This window comes from Phoca vitulina, unplaced genomic scaffold (genome assembly GCF_004348235.1).
Source record: "Phoca vitulina isolate PV1807 unplaced genomic scaffold, GSC_HSeal_1.0 scaffold4, whole genome shotgun sequence".
Classification (NCBI taxonomy): Eukaryota; Metazoa; Chordata; class Mammalia; order Carnivora; family Phocidae; genus Phoca; species Phoca vitulina.
In genome coordinates, this window is record NW_022589707.1 from 5,051,761 (window position 1) to 5,070,064 (window position 18,304).

Genomic DNA, 18,304 nt, shown 5'->3' on the forward strand with positions numbered 1-18,304 from the left:
TCATGCACAGAGACCAAAGGTCAGTTCTCTCTCCATAATTCCATCTCCCAGATCTGCAATTAGATTATTAGCATCTTCTCTCCCATCTTTCATCTGGGATTCCACAGAATGTAGTGGTTATCACCGTGAAGTTTAGCTCCCCATTCAGACTCTAAAGGGTTAAAAGGTGCATCTACGAGACTTGGTCTTTTGTCCTATTACACACCCACACCCACACTGGGACCCCTGGTCTGGTGCCCTCGTCCCTGCCCAACCTCAGGAGGGAAAAGAAAGCAGGTGGGGAACAAACAGACCCTGGATTTGCTGTCATTGGTACTGCCCCGGTCTGCTCTCTCACACTTCGGGTTTGCAGGTGCTGCTTAGACAAGTTTCCGTGCCCTTTCTTGTGTGACTTTTCTGGACTTCACTTCTTGCCTCCTGTACCACAGTGCCCACTTGACCCCTACCACGTAGATCACTCTCTCTCTCTCTCTCTCTCTCAATCTCTTACTCACCAGGCCCTTGGTACACCTGACCCCTTCTGGCCAGCCAGGGGGCAATCCTCCCCTCTCTCGACTGCTTCCTGACATCCATGCTGTCATTTGTCAGAGGAGACCAAGACTCAGAAAGTTAAATTGAATTTAAAACTGTGCCTTCTAGCCAGTCTCGAGTCCTGATTTTTATTCCACTCTAGCTGGGACTGAATAATCTCATTCTACTCCCCCATCCCCAATCAGTCCCGGAGGTGATCTGCACCAACCCCACACCCATCCCCGAGTTTCCAGCGAGCGCCCAGCACGGGGAAGCTTGGTACACTATCCACTCGCAAAGACTTCGCGATCTGTTTGGGTGGACGAAACAGCGCACAGGAAACGCAGAGCAACCGAAGCTGTATCCAATCACGCTCGCGTCTGTGTCCCAGATGCGGCCCCAGGAAGAAAACAAGTGTTTGCGGAATTTGGCGGCGGAGGCCCTTCATCCAAGCTTTATCGCACGTCCCGCGCCACCCTCCTCCCCACCCCCCCAATCCCGCGCCTTTCTCCCTGGGCATCCCCAACCCCGGCCCTCGAAATCCATCCACCAGAACCGGAGGGCGGGCGCTGAGTTCTTTCCCCCGCTCAGGGACCCAAGGGGGACGTTCTCTGGGTCTGCAGCACCCGCAGGCGCCAGCCCGGCCGGGGCCCGGCGAGGAGCCCCAGCGCTGGCCAGGGGCAGGGCTGGCGGAGGGGGAGCGCCGGGAGGTGAGCGGGGAGCGCGGCGGCGGGGTCGGGGGCAGGGGCGGGGAGGCGCCGAGCGCAGCCAATCCCCGGGCCGCCCCCTCCCCGCCCGCCGCCCGCCGAGCCCGGGCGGGGGAGCCAGGCGGCGGCGGCGGCGGCGGCGGCGGCGGCGGCGGCGACGGAGGCTGCCGCGGGGAGGGATGGAGAGGGGAGGGGGGAGCGGAGCCGAGCGGAGACAGCCGCGGCGCTGCAGAGCGGCTGGGGCGGCGGCGCGGCTCCCGGTGCTGCCCCCGGCGCCCGCCCCGCGGCGGTGAGCGCCCGGCCCCGGAGGCGCCGGAGCCATGGGCTGCATCGGCTCCCGGACCGTGGGTGGGTACCGCGGCGGGGCGGGGGCGGGCGGAGGCAGGCTCGGCCCGCGCCACTCCCCGGCCCCCTCCCCCACCGCCCCCCGGCGCCCCCCGCCCCGCCCGGCCTGGCTCCCGCACTTTCCCCGCGCTCGGCTCTCCTCCGCGCTCTCTCCTCGCGCCTGCGGGGCCGGACGCCCTCTCCGCTCCTCCGCTCCCTCTTCTCCCTCCAGCCTCCTTCCGCCGCCCTCCCCCCGGCGCGGTCCCTCTCCATCATCTCTCCACCAGCCTCCTCTCCCTACTCTCGCGTCCCCGCGCCCTCCACCTCCAGGCCATCCGCCTCGACCCTGCCTTCCCCAGCGCCTCTCTCCCCCTCCATTTCTGGGGCAGCCCCCTTCCAAGGACCCCCGGCCTCCGCCTCGGCCCCCCGCCCCCCTCCTCCTTCTGGCTTGGGTGTTTTGCTCCCACCTCTTTCCCTCTCTCTCGTTGCCTTTTTCTGTCGTTCCTGCCTCCCCCGATTCGCTTTGTTCACGTGCATCTTCCCTCTGGGGCGGGGGCGGGATGCGCCCGGTGCCTCGGGGAGGGGAACTGGGTCCACGCCCGGAGAAAATGGGGCCGGGCTGGGCTGCGCTGGAGGGAAGGGCCGGGGGGCGCGGGGAGGAGGCGGGGGGTTTAGAGGGACGGACAGGGGTCGGGAGCCCGCTCCCAGGAGGGTGGGGCCGGCCGGCCCGAGGAACCGGGACCCGCACCTGTCGGCGGGGGCTGGCGGGGCGGGGCCGCCTCTTTATTTACCTTGGACTGGGGGCGGGCACAGGCGCCTCCTAAGTCGTCTCTCCCCTCAGCCTTTGCCTTGCTTCCACCCCCTTACCCCCCGCCCCACGCACCCACTCCACGCTCACAGCTCCACGAATTAGTCCATCCCTCTCCCAAACCCCCCAATTTTTCCCATTCCAACTCGCAATTTCTCCCGCCTACACGACCCAGTGACCTCAGGCTGAGAGAATAATTCGTATTATTATTACAAACAAACTCACTCTTCGGAAGCCTGATTTCTCTAAGACCCGATTTATTTCCATGGATACCCCCCTCCTCTGCTTTCACCTCTTCCTGGGGTTCTCTCTCTCCCCCTCCCTGCCCCCCAGGGCTCTGACTCAGCTCTCCCTCCTCTACAAAGGCCACCTCCCCCTCCCCTCTCTCCTGCTCTGCCCTCCTCATCCCTCCTCTCCTCTGTCAGCCCCCTCCCTGCTCTCTACGCCCAGGGTCCATATTTCCTCTTCCCTGCCAGCCACAGCACATCACTCCCCTGTAGCCCCAAGGGAGAGGGGCTCACTTAGGAGGGGTCCTACCTCCTTCCCACCCATTAACCACCATCCTTCTGCACTAGCTGTGTGGATGCGTGCTGAATGCCTCCCCATGCTCAAGACCCTGTTCACCTCACCCCTTCTCAAGCATGGACCCGTAACTGTAAATTCAGAATCACAAAACTCCGTGCGCAGGGAGGATCTCTAAGGTCAGATGGTTCCACAGTCATCTGATGCTTGAGTCCCTTTCCAACTGCCCAAGGGCTCCTTCCCCAACCTCCCAGGAGAGGCACCACCCTGCCCGCTTGCCAGCATCTACCTGGGCCCCAAGCTCTGGCCTCACCTGAACAATTCCCATCCTCCTCTGCCCTCCAGCTCCCCTCAAACCCTGTCCACCCCTCCCATTGTCTTTTGCCTTCTCCGTGACTTGAATGCCTTTCTTTTAGTTCCTGTTTTTAAAAGTCCCCTTCTCTTCTCCCCTTGTGCCCCTTTGCTCCTCTTCCATCCATCACTTTTCTCCCAACAGTCAGGGGAAATGATCGCATCTCAGTCTTTACTTTCTCTGCTCTCCCCATTTCTGGGTGAACACCCCCAACTCATGCCTCTATCCCCACCAAATCTCCTTCCCGTCAGACAGATCACCAGCTCCAAGATACAAACCATAAAGCCCACATATAGAGAAGCTTAGCCCTAAAGAAGTTCTGCCCTTATTTGTGGGAACAGAATGGATGAAAGGCACAGCTCCCATATACTCCCATATAGAAACCCTCAAAGATTCCTCAGGACAGACTACAGAACTGTTTTCCTGGTAAAACCCAACCACTGACCCCTCCATTTCAACAACAACAAATAAGGCCATATAACACTTTCTCTGAATGTGCTATTCTTGGGTGCGCTCAAAGGGAATATTTTGGCTCAGCATTACGGTTTGTCCTACCAAAAATTAGGGGAGAGTAGGGATGGGAAAGGGAATGTGCCATCAGAAGGAGTGGGAGCTGGAGGGAAAGGAGGGGTCTGGAGGGACTGCCCCTGGGTGACCTCAGCACTCTGCCACCGTGGAGGGGCCTTTGGGGAGGGGGAGGGGCAGGGGGGTTGAAGGTGGAGCAACTAGTGAGCCTATGTCCACTTCAGGGAATGAGGTGATTGCAGTGGACTGGAAGGGCCTGAAGGATGTCGACCAGATCCACATGGACAGCACCAGCTCGCTGCATGGGAGCACCCTCCATCGGCCATCCACCGAGGTGAGGCCCCATGCCCCGCTGCCCCCCAGCCAAAGGAGTTTTATTTTATTTTTTTTAAGATTTTATTTATTTAGGAGAGAGAGAGAGGGAGAGGGAGCAGAGGGAAGGATGGAGGGAGAGGGAGAAGCAGACTCCACACTGAGCAGGGATGCCCCCCCCCATGCGGGGCTCCATCCCAGGACCTCAAGATCATGACCTGAGCAGAAGGCAGACTCTTAACCAACTGAGCCACCCAGGCACCCCCAACCAAAGGACTTTTAAAAGACCCCAGAAACCCTCATGAACAAAGCCTCCCAGCTGCCTGATCCTTGAATTATCTTCCTAAATTCCAAGAGAACAGCCCAAACACTCCTTCTGACTGACACTTTCACAGAACATTTCTCCTACTTTCCTCAAAACACAGGCCAAATGTTCCACACTGAGCTCCTAATCCTGAGCTCCTAAGTTAAGCTGGGGAAAAACCTCTCTACTTCACACACTCCTGGGAGTCCCTGGGCTGGGGGTGGGGTGGGGGCTACTTGCATTCCTGGGCATGCCCGGGACCCCCACTGCCTTTGCTCTCTCCTCACAGCAAACCCGGACTGACTTCTCCTGGGATGGCATCAATGTGAGTGCAGCTTCCCCCTGCCCCCCCCAGCACACCCTAGCTCCTCTCCCTTCTATTCTCCCTTTGACCTGCCACAGAACACAGGGCTCCCGATGCCAGCAGGCACCGTGAGCCCTCACATTCCCTACTGATCCCCCATATTTTCAAGGGCAGTTGTGGCATAAGTGACCTCAGGACTCCTGGGCATAATGGTTCCCTTTCACCTGCCCTAGCTCAGACCCTTCCTCCTGGAAACCCTGAACTCATCTCTGCCCCTCCTCCCACATTCCCTCTCCCAGCTCTCCATGGAGGACACCACTTCCATTCTTCCGAAGCTTAAGCGAAACTCTAATGCCTACGGCATTGGGGCCCTGGCAAAGTCATCCTTCTCAGGTGAGACTCCCCACCTGGGGATAAATCCAGACAGATTCCCTACGCGCTCCTGGTCTCAGTCTCTTTGCTCCTCGAGGCCTAAAGAAGACCCCTACCCCTGACCCATTTGCCCTTGCCGTCAAGCCCTCCTGTCCAGGCTGCCCCTCATATGGAGCTCCCCCATTGGATGGAGTCCCACGGGACTTGGGTGGGGCCGTGGGGTGGATCTTGTATGGGTATCGTGTACTATTCTGGAGGATGTGGGGAATGTCTGGCCCCTCAGGGATTTCTCGCAGCATGAAGGACCATGTGACGAAGCCCACAGCCATGGGGCAAGGCCGGGTGGCCCACATGATTGAGTGGCAGGGCTGGGGGAAGGCGCCAGCCATTCAGCCGCAACACAGCCACGAGGCAGTGCGCAGGGATACCGACGCCTACTCGGACCTCAGCGATGGCGAGAAGGAGGCACGTTTCCTAGCAGGTACTTATTCCGGGGACCCTCAGGAGACACATTTTCGGGATGGCCAGAGACTGACCTTCTAGCCTGATCCCCGATGGCAGGATTGGCTCTATCCCTGTGATGACGATAAGACATAATTTCCCAATCAGCTCTGATTTCAAGTACTTTGATTCGGGTAAGTGCCCTCAAACTTATTTTTATTATCATCTCAGAAATTAAAGAGAATTACATGGGACTGCGGGTCCACCTGTTACCAGATGCCTTCTCTCCTACATGGCAGCGCGATCTGTACACGACATAAAGGCAGGGGCCTTGAACTCTGAAAGGCACTCCTTCCACCCATGTCTCTTGAGAAATCCCCTCTACACTTTGCCCCTCAGCACGTTGCAATAGTGGATTCACTTACGTGGCTCATTGCTTGTGACAACCACTAGAAGATCAAGGGACCTGGGTGGCGAGACGGTGGTATACAGAAGGGGTTTTTGCCCAGGACAGTGGAATCCCTATGAGACAGGCCTATGGCGTGCCTGCCGCACGGCCAAGCCCCTGTGGCACGCCCCAGTAAGACACCTGGGAAGAATGTTAGATCCGGAAGAGAAGGGAGGTATGTCTACGTTTTGGTGATGTGAATGGTGGAAGAACTATCAGTGGGGAGGGGGACAAACGTGTAGTGGGTAGGGGGTAGTTTAGGGCAATTGGCAATGTAAGCTTCAGCCTACGGCTTTGACCACAATGGGGACCCCCAGGTCTACCCAGCCTCCATAGTCTGTCCCCTCCCTCCCTTCTCCTTCCAAACACTGGAACTTTCCTTTTGATACCACTGTGGACCTACAAGCCCATGGTGCTCCCTTGGGGATTCTCTGTTGAAATTGAGCCCTCTCATTTAGATTCCTCTTTGACGACCTAGTACCAGCTAACATTCTTAAAACCGTCCAAAGAGAAACTTCTGGAAATTCCTCATTTTAATCCCTTTGGCTATCTCACCAGAAGACCCCTCAACTCTCTCCGCTAAGAATTCTTAACCTGACCTTCTGGGAAGTCCCACACCGTTTTGCCTTGTGTGGGGGTTAGTCTGTGCTGTCCCAATACAGGAGCCACTTGACCTTGAACTTGAAATGTGGCTCCTCTGAATGGAGACGTACTGTCCATGTAAAATACCAACGGGATTTCAAAGACCTGTATGAATAAAATAATGTAAAATATCTCATTAATAATTTTATATAGATTACGTGTTGAAAGATAATCCAAAGTATATATTGGGCTAAATAAGATATATTATAAAAATTAATTTCACCTGTTTCTTTTACATTTTCTTTAATATGACTGTGAGAAAATTTTAAATTGCACAAGTGGCTTGCATTGTATTTCTATTGGGCAGCGCTGCCCCAGTGTCGCCCTACCCCGTGCGTGTGTCTAAGGGTTCCCAGAGGCGTCCTGTGCCAACTACGTCTCTTCTTGTAGGTGTCATGGAGCAGTTTGCCATCTCCGAGGCCACACTTATGGCCTGGTCTTCCATGGACGGGGAGGACATGAGTGTCAACTCCACCCAGGAGCCACTGGGCTGCAACTACAGTGACAACTACCAGGAGCTGATGGAGAGTCAAGGTGAGGGATGGCTCCTCTGAGGCCTGAGAGGTCTCCCCAACTTTACTGGGCTACCTCCATTCCTGTGTGTTCCTCTTCATCTCAGCTTTCCTACTCTACTCCTTACTCTGTCGCCCTCCCTACTCAGTTCTCCGGGCTATTGCTCCTGCCTTTGATGTTCTGTAACCGTGCTGACTTCCCTGATTCTCTTGGCAGATGCCCTTGCTCAAGCCCCCATGGATGGATGGCCTCACTCCTATGTGTCCCAGGGCATGTACTGTCTGGGGTCGTCGGATGCCTGGGAAGCCAGCGACCAGTCCCTCATTGCCTCTCCGGCCACAGGATCCTATCTTGGCCCTGCATTTGATGACTCACAGCCCAGCTTACATGAAATGGGGCCTTCCCAGCCTGCTTGCGGATACTCTGCTCAGGAGCCTCCACCTTTGCTGGGGTCAGACACGGACTGGGCTCCGGAGGTGGGGGGAGTGGACCTGGCAAGGGGCCCTGCTGAGGAGGAGAAGAGGCCACTGGCCCCTGAGGAGGAAGAGGATGCAGGATGCCGGGACCTGGAGTCACTTTCCCCACGAGAAGACCCTGAGATGTCCACTGCTCTCAGCCGGAAAGTGTCTGATGTCACATCCTCAGGTGTGCAATCCTTCGATGAGGAGGAGGGCGAGGCTAACAACTAGCTTCCTCCCCCTCCAGGCCCAGCCTTCCACCCCCACCTGAGGGGCATGGCTGCAACATACCCTCCCTTCCCCCAGCAGTACAGCTGAAACCCGGGCAGAAGACCATGAGGGACCCAGGAGTTGCCAGTCCCCACCAGCAAAATGGGGAGCCAGGATGGGAATTTAACCAGGTTTATGCTGTAGAAACCGCAGGTCCGGGAACTGAGGCCCAGACAACCAGGTGGCTGTGAACTTTGCTTGGCTGCAGGCTTCTGGGTCTGTCTGAAGCTCCAGTGTTTCTCCTGGGGACAGGAGCACAGAGCAGTGTGTGGCCGTCGACTGGACCTCAGTTCTTCACTCTGATTCGTCTTCCAGGCGCCTCGACTGTGGCTATGGGAATGTCTCCTTTCTCCGTGTCACTCCCGCTTTTCCCGACTCTGTGTTTTCTCTGGCTGTGGCCCCAGCTCATCCCCACTATGAGGAACAGACCTCAGGGGCTATGGGTATGGCTCAACGGGCACAGGGGAAGCCACCTAAAGTCATGTGAGCTCGGCGAGAAATTGGCTTCTGAGATCAGGAGTCATGGGGGAGGTGGATGTGGCAGCTGGGATGCACAGGGACACAAACCTGATTCTTTAGATCAGGGCCTGCTCAGAGATCAGAAAGTCACTGATGAGACCCAGAACAAACATGGCCGCCTGTTCCGAGATCTTGACTATTCCCTTGTCCGGAAGGAGGATCCAAGGATCTGGGAAAGGGCCCAGCCGGGGCTGACTGCCCCAGCTCTTGCTTCCCTTTTCTGCCTTCTGTCTCCTGCTCTGGGAGCCCTGGCCCTGAGGGGGTGACACAAAATGCAGGTGTCCTGGCCAAATGGGGAAGCATGAGGGCTGTGTCTCCCTCCATCCACCCTCTAATTCTCTGGAGCTGTTTACACTTTTCTCTTTGCCTTTTCTACATTTTTATAACTTCTTGGGGACTCAGGGTTGAGTGGGGTGGAGGGAGGAGTCCGGTGCTGTCAGGCCCCGGCCAGGGTGGGCTGTTTGCTGAGGGGCAGTGTGGGTACTCGGCTCCTTCCCCCTTCTTCAGCTCCTCCCAAGACTCCAAAGAGGGCCTCACAGGTGTTCTCCCTCCCTCCCCGGGCCTCCTGTGGAGGAAGAGAGGAGAATCAGAGTATTCTTCCTTCCAGCATGGGTTACGGTGAGGCGTACGCCCCTGAAACGGCCTGCCCTCTCACGCCCCGTTTCCATTGTGGTGGGGACTTCCGCGTAGCACTTCTGGGAGAGATCCTGACAGCGGGGGACGGGGGAGAGTGAAGGACGCCACAGCTGCAGAGCTGGCTGGCACACTGCCCCTTCCCAGGGCAGGGGCACAGGGAGACTGGGTAGAAGGAAGAAGCTCAGAGCTTCATTGTTGCCGTCCCTCCTTCCTTGTGCCCGACTAAGTCTCCAGCTCCAAGGCCTTGTGTCCTACCCATGCTTCGTCAGGGCTCCTATCACTTTACCCTCTGCTGGGAAGGGAGCACTGTCACCCTCTCCCAGACCCTGGACAGAATTGTCCGCCCCACCCCATGCCCCAGACCTATTTTTCTGGAACGAGGAGGTTGAGAGTCGGGGTGTTTCTGTCCATCTATGACTGTCCCCCCACACCGACTTCACACTGTCATTCACATGTGCGCCTGCAATGCAGCTGAGGGTCCCATGTCCTCCAGAGGAGGGGGACGATGGCTTTCCTGGGGTTGGTCCTTGGAGGACCCAGGCGTGGGCATGGTGAGCACGGGTAGGCGAAGTCACCTTATCCACAGCCGTCTCAACAGAGGACCTCTCTCGTGTTTGGTGATGTGATCTGACTCAGGAGGCAGCAGGACCTCGCGGGCTTCTGGCCCTCACTCGAGACTCCTGCCCTCCTGCCATGGGACCTTGGGGTCTTGCATGCTCACGGTTCCCTGTTTCCTCACCTCGTGCCACCTGCTGTCTCAATGCACCATCTTTTTCTCTTAGTCTCATCCCCTTCTTGCCTGCGCTCTGCCCCCAGACCATGGTGGACACACAATCCAGTGGCTTCATTCATTACAGTTCGTTCTTGCTCAGGGCCTGTGGAGTTGGGAAAGGTGGACCAAAGCAACCAGCGTTCTTGCCTCCCTCCCTCCCTCCCTTCCCGGAGGAAGCCAAACGGTCCCTGCAACAGTGGCTGAAACTGTGAGGGCATCTAGCAGACTTTATACGTGGAGGGGGCTCGCAGAGCAGAGGTCAGGTGGGGGCCTGCATTTTCCACTCTGAAGAGGGAGAAGAGCCAAGGAGCTGGCCTGGGACCCTCGTAGGACTCTTCTGGAGGGAGGAAAGGCCTCTCTGGTGCTGGGGGGCAGGGTGCATGGGGTTTGCTTATAGCCTATTCTGGGGGGGGGCATGTGCAGGAAGAGGCTGTCAGGGGTGGGGTGGGGGAGGGTTGCTTTTCCTTTGGGGTTAAAGGCTGTGCAGCACGTTTTCCAACAGTCCCGGAACAGGGCTGTTTTTATATTCTTGTGAATGAAACTGCTCTTGCTAAATGATTTTCCTTTGGTTGGGTGGGGGGGGGGGTGTGCACTTTCATTTTCAAATCACTTTATTAAAGAAAAATCCAAATCTCCCATTCTTCCCCTTCCACTGCCCCACCTTCCCCCACGCCTCCCTTCTTACCCTTGTGTTGAGGGGGTGGGGGCTCTTGGTAAATGAGTGTATGACCTTCTCTTTGCCCCACCTCCACATCCCATACTCTGTCTTCCAGGTCTGGGAAATATCCATTTTTATGGCCAGTCTTAGCATGTTTTCTTAATGTGACATTCCCACCCCAGGCCCAAGAGAGATTCTATGACATATATTACAGAGAGAATTATATATAAATATATACATATATAAATATTATAGATTATATACACATGGGCACGGGCTCCAATGCCCACCGCCAGCCCCCTGCCCAGGCTGCACCCTCTCTGGGCCTGGGGAGGTGGAAGGGACGTCCTGTTGGAGAGGGCTACAGGCTGTGTTCAATGGCACTAAACAGAATGTGGTGGCACCTCTGACTATGAGTGTCTTCTTTGGGGGATGATGGAGAATGGGCACGGGGGAGGGGAAGGAGGAGATGTCGGAAAGGGGGTACAGCTGCAGAACTAGATAGGGACCAAAAGAAGGGAGGGAGCGAAGAAAGCCTTGGGTATGGAAGCGAGGGCTGCTGGAGGCTCCGAGCACCCAGGACCGCTTCATAGGAAAGACAGGCTACCGGCAGGCACCCTGTGGCTGATGTGGGGAGGATACGGCTCTGACTTCAAACATCAAAGAGGTCTGCCATGTTGACATCGAACCCCCATCTCCCCACCACCTCTAGAAGAGGAACACAAAGAATTAGTCTAAGAAGGGCTGGAGTCTGAGTGCCCCAGGGACCTGGCTGCCCTGAGCCTTGGTTCTCGGCAGGAGCCACAACCACAGCAGCTGGAGGGCACAGTGGGCCCTCGGGCAGGAGAGGTCAGTGAGGACAGTGGGGAGCGGGATGTCGTTCCCAGGGGGTGACCTGGAAACTGGAGCGTGAGGAAGCTGGCTGGTGCGAGATAGGATGGATGTGGGCCTGAAGGAGGCCTGCGTGTTCGGCAGTAAGACACCTGCTCTCTGCACAGAGCTGCTCCTCCTTCATCCACACCACACTGCTTACATCCAGGGCGAGGAGGGGGCGATGGGCCTGGCCTTTCACTGCCCTAGTGAGGGCCCCTGTCCCAGGTAGTGGGAGCCAGGATGGAGTGGGGAGGCAAATTCCGGGGAGCGGATGTGAGCAAGCAGGGGAACGGGGTGGGGGACTGTGAGAGAGGGGTATGAATGATGCGCCAGTGTATTCCGGCCGGCCGTCACTCTGTGAGGCCATGAGGTGCTCCCCTCTCCTCTGAAGGTCACAGTCATTGTGGGCCTCCCCCTGTGGAGCCTGGCAGACACAGGGGCAAAGCCGGGGAGGTGTTGGGACAAGACACCAGGGGACTGCAGGGGACTGAGGGGAGGCCGAGAGAGGCAGGGTATTTCCCACCCACGCACCAGGAAGGCTCGGGAAGCCCCATGGCTTATCAGGTCCTTCACCGGGGTTAGAACGCCCTGCCTGTCTGGACATAGCCTAAATAGCTGACCGAGCCTACTCTCTCTGCCCAAATTGCAACGCTCTTCTAAGACTATCACTATCCCATTTTAAAATTCCCAGGAGGGGCCAGGATGTTGGTGTGATCTCTCCAACTTCAGGACACGCCCCTCTCCCCCCACCCATACAAATCCAACCTCTGGCCTGGGCCTCTGGACAGTCTTTAAGAGGAGGTCCTGGAGGTGGTCAAAGGGTCAGCTCGTCCTCGTCCTCCTCATCAGTGGATCGCAGGCTGGGGCCCTGCAGGATGTCAGCCAGCCCCTCCTCCAGCCCCGGACTCTCTACCAGCCCCAGCTCCTCCAGCTCGCCCTCCGCCTTGTCCAGGGCGGCCGAGAGACGGGGCTCTGCTGAGGTGGAGGGCACGGGGGTCTCTGGGGAGGCGGGAGCCCCGTCACCTGCCCCAGCAGCCTCAGCTCTCTCCTCAGGAAGGCTCCAGGCCTCTGTGGGAGGGGGCGGGCCCCCGGGGTTCTTCCGGGTGGAAGTCGTGTTCCGGAAGCTGGCGAGGGGAGGGCGGAGCTGCACCCCAGACTTGGTGTGCCCCTCAATGGCCTTCTGCAGCTGGTGGGGAGAGGGAAAGGCGGTATACAATTGGGAAGAGACAGAAGATGGGACAGGGTGAGACAAACAGGTGCGAGAAGACAGATTCCTACAAGGAGGAGGAGTGGGAAAGACATGGAACAGCACGAAAAGGGGCCTGGGGAGAGACGCATCTGCGGACCTACAGATCTCAAGCTCCTCTGACAAGGCCCTTTCCCACTGACCCTCAGGCGTCCTTCAGCCGCATCCTATCTCTTCCCTCTTCCCACGGCCCTCTCCAGAACACACACATGAAACTGCGACTCATGCCTGGAGTCCTCACCCCAAACCCCCGGCCCATGGAAGGTCCTGGGGACATTCCTCTCCACCTGCCACTTGATCCCCCCATCCCCTCCAATCTCCGCCTGAGAAATAGACCAGGAAATCTGGGGGACCTCCCAGATGTTAAACCATCCCCTCCGCACGCCCACACCCTTATCCTGTGCCCACTCTTCCTCCTGCTGCTCAAATGGGACCTGTCACCTTTACCTCTTCCAATGCCAGCACGCCCCTGAGCTTCCCCATGCTGGTCACATAAGCAAGGTGGAGGCCAAGGAGCGAGAACAGCGTGTGGGTCTGTGGTGAAAGAGCAGTACATCAGCTCGTGTCCACCCCAGACCTGCCCTGCCCTCGGCAGCCCTGAGCAGTCAGGGGGCAAGGACTTGCCTTGTGCAGGGATGTCTGCTCCACCAGCTGGAAGGGAGATTGGTCAATGCAGCAGTAGTCAAAACAGACAGGCTGGCTCAGCTGTTCCTGCTCCCAGGCCTCAATCTGTCGGGCAGAGTAGGGCAGTCACTCAATATTGCGGAGCCCCCTTCAACCTCAGACCTGCAGCTTGACCCCAAACAGCCCTCTTAGCCCCAGCCCAGACCCTGAAATATGCAATGAACTGTCACAGATCCTCCAGATCACTAGACATCCTCCCTTCTTCCCAGGGCCCGGCACCCTCTCCTGCCTCACCAGGCCCCACATCACCTTCACCCTCAGGCACTTAGAGCACCGCTCTTGTCTTCCTGTCCTCCAACCCCAACACCCCCTGGGGCTCCGAACACTTGTCATTTCCAACCCATCTGCCCAGTCTTATTTTCCACCACTCCCTCAATACCCATTGCTCAGTGAAACCAGGCATGCTTCCCAAATCTGCATTTGCTCTTCTGGATTCCCCTTATTCCCCTTATTGCCCCCACCCTGCCTGCACACTGTTCTCCTGATGCTCCCAGGAGCACGATTTTTCTATCCCTATCGTACTTTGCTGGTCTCTCCTTTTCGGAAATGACATGGATTGTGCTCAGTCTCTTATTGGCGTTTGTCTTACCTCTGCCTACAGGGCAGAGGTGAGGATGTAACCCCTTCAGAGTGTTATGTGGGGTTGCCCCCTGCATGTTGTGCAGAATCTAGCACATTTGCCTCTTACAGATCGTAGCAGTGATCTGTGGGGTTTGAAGAGCTGCATTGAATCATGTGGCATTTAGCTGGCTTGAGCAAAACCATTTTTGTTTTGTTCATGACAGAAGTATGAAGGCATAAAGGCCTTAACCTCCTCTTGATTTTAGAGATCCATGCCGAAATGCCCAAGATTCCAAATAATCCAGGAGAGCTTTCACTTTCATAACTGAATCTAAAATTCCTTGAAATCTCTTCAGTCAGTGCCCTCTGAATGCTGTACTACTTTATTTTCCTAATGTCCAAATCCGCATGTCTCGAGCTTCAGAGACGTTCTCCGAAGGCCACCTCCTAGCTCTGGTACCCAGTGTGGAGTCCACAGAGGCGTGCTCTCCATCTGCCCCTTCCTGGTTCCCACCTCATCTAAACCTCACCCTCCCTGGCTGAAGGTTCACACCGGGTTTGGCTGGCCCTCACAGCACAGGATGGATGACCACTCAGCAGGTGTGCTGTAGACATGATTTATTTGTAGGACCCTTGCCAACCCCGGGGTGGTGGGTCCTGTCCTCCTGGACCTTTCTATGACCATTTCCTGCCTTCCCCACTGCACATGCACCAAGCACTTCCTCTGGGTCAAGCATTATTCGAGCCGCTTTAAACGTCTTCACTCGTTGAATCGTCTCCAACAGCCTATCATTGTCTCCCTCTTACAGACGAGGAGACAGAGGTACAGAGTGCGTAAGTAGTCTGCCCAAGACGACACAGAGGTGGAGTCGGGCTTCCGACCTTGGCTGCCAAGATCCTGTTCCAGGAACCCCCAGCTTGTGTCCAAGGGGCAGAGCGCATCTGCTTCCAGGTCTGACACGTCCCACTACTTGCAAAGGCTCAGCCCCAGTACCAAACCGGAGCCCTGACTGTGTGTGCTCCTAACAGAGGAGCAGAAGGAAACAAGACTTCTGGTGACGCATAACTGAGCTCTTCCCGCGGGCGTCACCGGGATCTGGCCAAAGGTGCCTCCTCGATCTCGTCTGAAAACCACGTTCAAAATATCCTGGATTTTTACTCCTATGGGATCTTATCCCTCTAGAATGTCCCAGTGGGTGACATGGGAGCTTAGATACTCCAAATTTCCTTTTGGAAAGACATAAGCTAAAAATGTATGCTCTGTTTTTACCCCTGGTTGCACTTTATTTCCAGTGGTCGTTAAATAGCCTCACTGGTCAACTAGCTGGCTCTCCCTCTGGTGCACTTTTTTAAAGAGTATGATTATTGGGTTAGTACTTGAGCAAGGCCCTCTTCAACCATAGTTATGACCCATCTGATTCCTGCTTGGGGGCAGAAACAAGAACTATTGTTTTTCCTCTGTGCTCATCGATCTTTCCATTAAGCATTGATCAGAAGGGAGTGTGTTTTGAGGGGTGACAAGGGGAGAAGGAGAAGACTTTCCTTCTCTCCTACGGCCCCCCTCCGGCTCCATTTAGACTGGACAACCAATGAGATGTTTATTTTAAAATAATATCCTCTAGGGCGCCTGGGTGGCTCAGTTGGTTAAGCAACTGCCTTCGGCTCAGGTCATGATCCTGGAGTCCTGGGATCGAGTCCCACATCAGGCTCCCAGCTCAGCAGGGAGCCTGCTTCTCCCTCTGACCCTCTCCCCTCTCATGCTGTTTCTCTCTCTCTCTCTCACTCTCTAATAAATAAATAAATAAAATCTTAAAAAAATAAAATAAAATAAAATAATATCCTCTAGGGTTCTTTGTCATCTACATACTTTTAAAGCTTTGCTTTTTCAGCCTCCACAGGGGGCCTGCATTCTTTTACCAAATGGAATGGCTGCTAATGGACTCTTGTTTCTCTGGAACCCCGGGGTCTGTTCCCATCAGGACTGAGATCAGGATCAGGACCGCCCTGCGGTCTCCTCCAAATCACTGCTCCACGTCTGTCCGCTCCTCACAACCAAGCCCATTCAGGGCTGGATTTTCTCTCACGGACTCAGTAACTACCTTTTTTAGGAAATAGGTGTTTGTCCCAATGAGATACCGCTGTCAATATTTGCCCTCTGCTTTTGGTTCTTTCCAGTCTTGCTTCCTGGCATTTCCTAGTTGTCCACGGTCTCGGGGCCCTGCCCAATCGGCTTCGTAACCTCCAGCAGGCACTGACCATCTTAGCTTCCATGCTGCTCTTCCACACTGTTACGCGTAACCGCTGGCTGCCCAGTGCCATCTTACTTCAGGTGAAGCTCATCCTTCCTGCACAGCCTCTGCCTGGTCCAGGACATCCCTAATGTCTAAAAGAGCTAAGGCTCATCTTAGCACTTTGGTCCCACCTACGTGTAGAAGCTCACAACCTTTCTCTTCTGATCCCTCTGAGACCACCACCATGTTTCCCCCACCTCTGAGCGATGGGCCCGTCCCTCTCTCCATAATCATGTCTTATTCCCAGTGTCTCAAAGTGCTTTCTGGCCTGGACTCGCATTTTACTCTTACAACAACACAATGAAGCAAATGAGCAATGTCTTCATCAGACAGAACGATCCACCCCGGATGGCTGTTTCTCTTACCTCCTCAGGTGGCATGTTGTCCACGAAATCCATTGGCTCCTAGAGAAGAAAGCCACAGGTCTGAGTTCTCTCCTTTTGTCCCCACGGCAGCTGTGGTCCCCCTGGCCGTTAGCAGACCTCACAGGCCAGGGCCACGGATGCCTGCTTTCTCCTGCTCATCATTCCCACCCTGTGATGAAACTTCTCCGTGCTGGGACCTCCTCCCCTCTGACTCAAGGACCATGGGTTTCTCAGTCCTCAGATGCACGCCCCTTTCCCTGTTCACCCTCCACAGCACATCTGCTCTCACCTGGGTTGTTTTCTTCTTCGTGGGGCGAGGTCTGCCCAGTAAGCAGCGCAGCAGGGACCGAAAGACAGAGGGTCTTTGACCTGAGAGGAGTGGCGAGCGGATGGAAATGGAAACAAAGTCATATCTGTCCTGGGAGGAAATGGCGGGGGTGGGGGCAGGGGCTCTGGAGGGGCCCCTCACACTTTGCCACACACAGTGTGTTCTTCCCAGATGCCTCACCTCCACAGACACCTTCTGTCCTACTCCCCCAAATCAGCCCTTGCCCCCACCCCTTGGGGCAGTAATATGGAGACTCGATGATTAGGACTCCCTTCCCGCCCACCCCTGCTCTCATCCCTCCTTAGAGGAGCAGGCCGTGGGTGGAGGAGAGCCCAGAGAGAACCCACAAGGCATGAGTGAGGGTGCACGCTGGGAGAATCGTCACCTGCAGGCTGCGGTGCTTCTAGCTGCTGTTTGTGGCTGTGCAGGGGCCCATTGGACTCTCCGGGGGACAGTGGGGCAGTAGGAAAGGGGTGAGGAGGAGGGAGAGGGAGCAGCTGTAAGGAACAGTAAAAATTCTCAGTCCTGGGGAAGAGGCTGCCTAGCGCTTTCCTGCCTTTATCAGCTAGTGTCCCGGGAATTCTCTCTACATCCATTCGCCCCCACACCCGTTCAGATTTCCTATATCCCTTTGAGTTCTCATGGGTACCATCATTTGCAACCGGATCTCCTTCAGTCCCCGGCCCCCAGGGCACTGGGCTCTTGGACTTTCTCAGTGACCAGGATCCCGTCTCCCTCCTCCTACTTTCCCTTTGCCCCACTCTATCCTGCTCCCCCAGACCGTCCCTGCCTGGTCACCTCGGGCTTCCCAGAGAGGTCCTCGTCTTCATCCTCATCCACAAAGGCAAAGGACTCCCTCCGGCCCTCGGGTGAGATGCCTTGGTATCCCTTGCCCGCTGGCCGAGGCTTTCCGTCGAAGGGCAGCTCAGACAGCTTCCTGGCCATGTCCTGGGCTGCCCGCAACCTCCGCTCGGGGCACAGGTGGCGCTGAAGGAGGGCCTGCAGCTCTGACCGCTCCACGGAGCCCAGCAGGATCATTGAATCTGGAGGAGAGCCCAGCTCAGCCTCAGGGCCTGCGCGGTTCCCCTCCCCCCTCCCCGCCACTCCGCAGGATTGAGCCGGGGACAGAAGCCCAGCACCCCTGCTTCTTTTTCCAGCTTTTACCATCTCTTCCTGAAAACTCATTTCAAACATCTTCCAGGATTGACCTCACTCAATCCCTTTTATTTCACTCATTTAGCACTTAGAGACCCAATTGATAGTATGCTAATTGGTGCTAATTTATACTTATTTTGATGCAGCCCTTCCTTATACAGGCTGTTGGTAAACAGGGGAACTTGGTATTAAGATATAGCTAATCAACCCTGTCTCCAAAAAACTTCAAAAACCATTTATATAGACTGAGATGTGAATATACTTTGAAAGAAGTCTACAAGGATATCTGATGTTTAATCACTTAAAGACTGGGTCCTTCTAGGATATAAACAGAATGCCTACTTTTCCTGGGGAGGTCTTTCATATATGGAAATTCTGCTACCATAATGAACATTTTTGTTGTT

General features: G+C 56.0%; 2 protein-coding genes across 3 annotated transcripts in view; one reads left to right on the top strand and one right to left on the bottom strand.

Moving 5' to 3' along the window:
- Nucleotides 1-1,032: 1,032 nt before the first annotated feature.
- Nucleotides 1,033-10,164, top strand: FAM131B (family with sequence similarity 131 member B). 2 transcript variants are annotated; one of them, XM_032401419.1, is made up of 7 exons: nucleotides 1,033-1,220; nucleotides 3,973-4,082; nucleotides 4,654-4,689; nucleotides 4,968-5,061; nucleotides 5,324-5,521; nucleotides 6,962-7,105; nucleotides 7,301-10,164. In XM_032401419.1, exons 2-7 carry the CDS (start codon nucleotides 4,029-4,031, stop codon nucleotides 7,771-7,773), a joined length of 999 nt encoding a protein of 332 aa, XP_032257310.1. In that variant the 5' UTR covers nucleotides 1,033-1,220; nucleotides 3,973-4,028; the 3' UTR covers nucleotides 7,774-10,164. The 2 variants fall into 2 exon arrangements, with proteins under 2 accessions (XP_032257310.1, XP_032257309.1); XM_032401418.1 differs by lacking the exon at nucleotides 1,033-1,220 and adding an exon at nucleotides 1,467-1,565.
- Nucleotides 10,165-12,084: 1,920 nt separating this feature from the next.
- Nucleotides 12,085-18,304, bottom strand: part of CLCN1 (chloride voltage-gated channel 1) — a 28,399-nt gene continuing 22,179 nt past the window's right edge. Inside the window, exons 17-23 of the mRNA XM_032401145.1 lie at nucleotides 17,544-17,788; nucleotides 17,131-17,242; nucleotides 16,707-16,786; nucleotides 16,418-16,456; nucleotides 13,141-13,245; nucleotides 12,964-13,050; nucleotides 12,085-12,456 (exon numbers count right to left, since the gene is read on the bottom strand). Of these exons, the coding sequence (XP_032257036.1) occupies nucleotides 12,085-12,456; nucleotides 12,964-13,050; nucleotides 13,141-13,245; nucleotides 16,418-16,456; nucleotides 16,707-16,786; nucleotides 17,131-17,242; nucleotides 17,544-17,788 (1,040 nt within the window). The remainder of the gene's footprint in view (nucleotides 12,457-12,963; nucleotides 13,051-13,140; nucleotides 13,246-16,417; nucleotides 16,457-16,706; nucleotides 16,787-17,130; nucleotides 17,243-17,543; nucleotides 17,789-18,304) is intronic.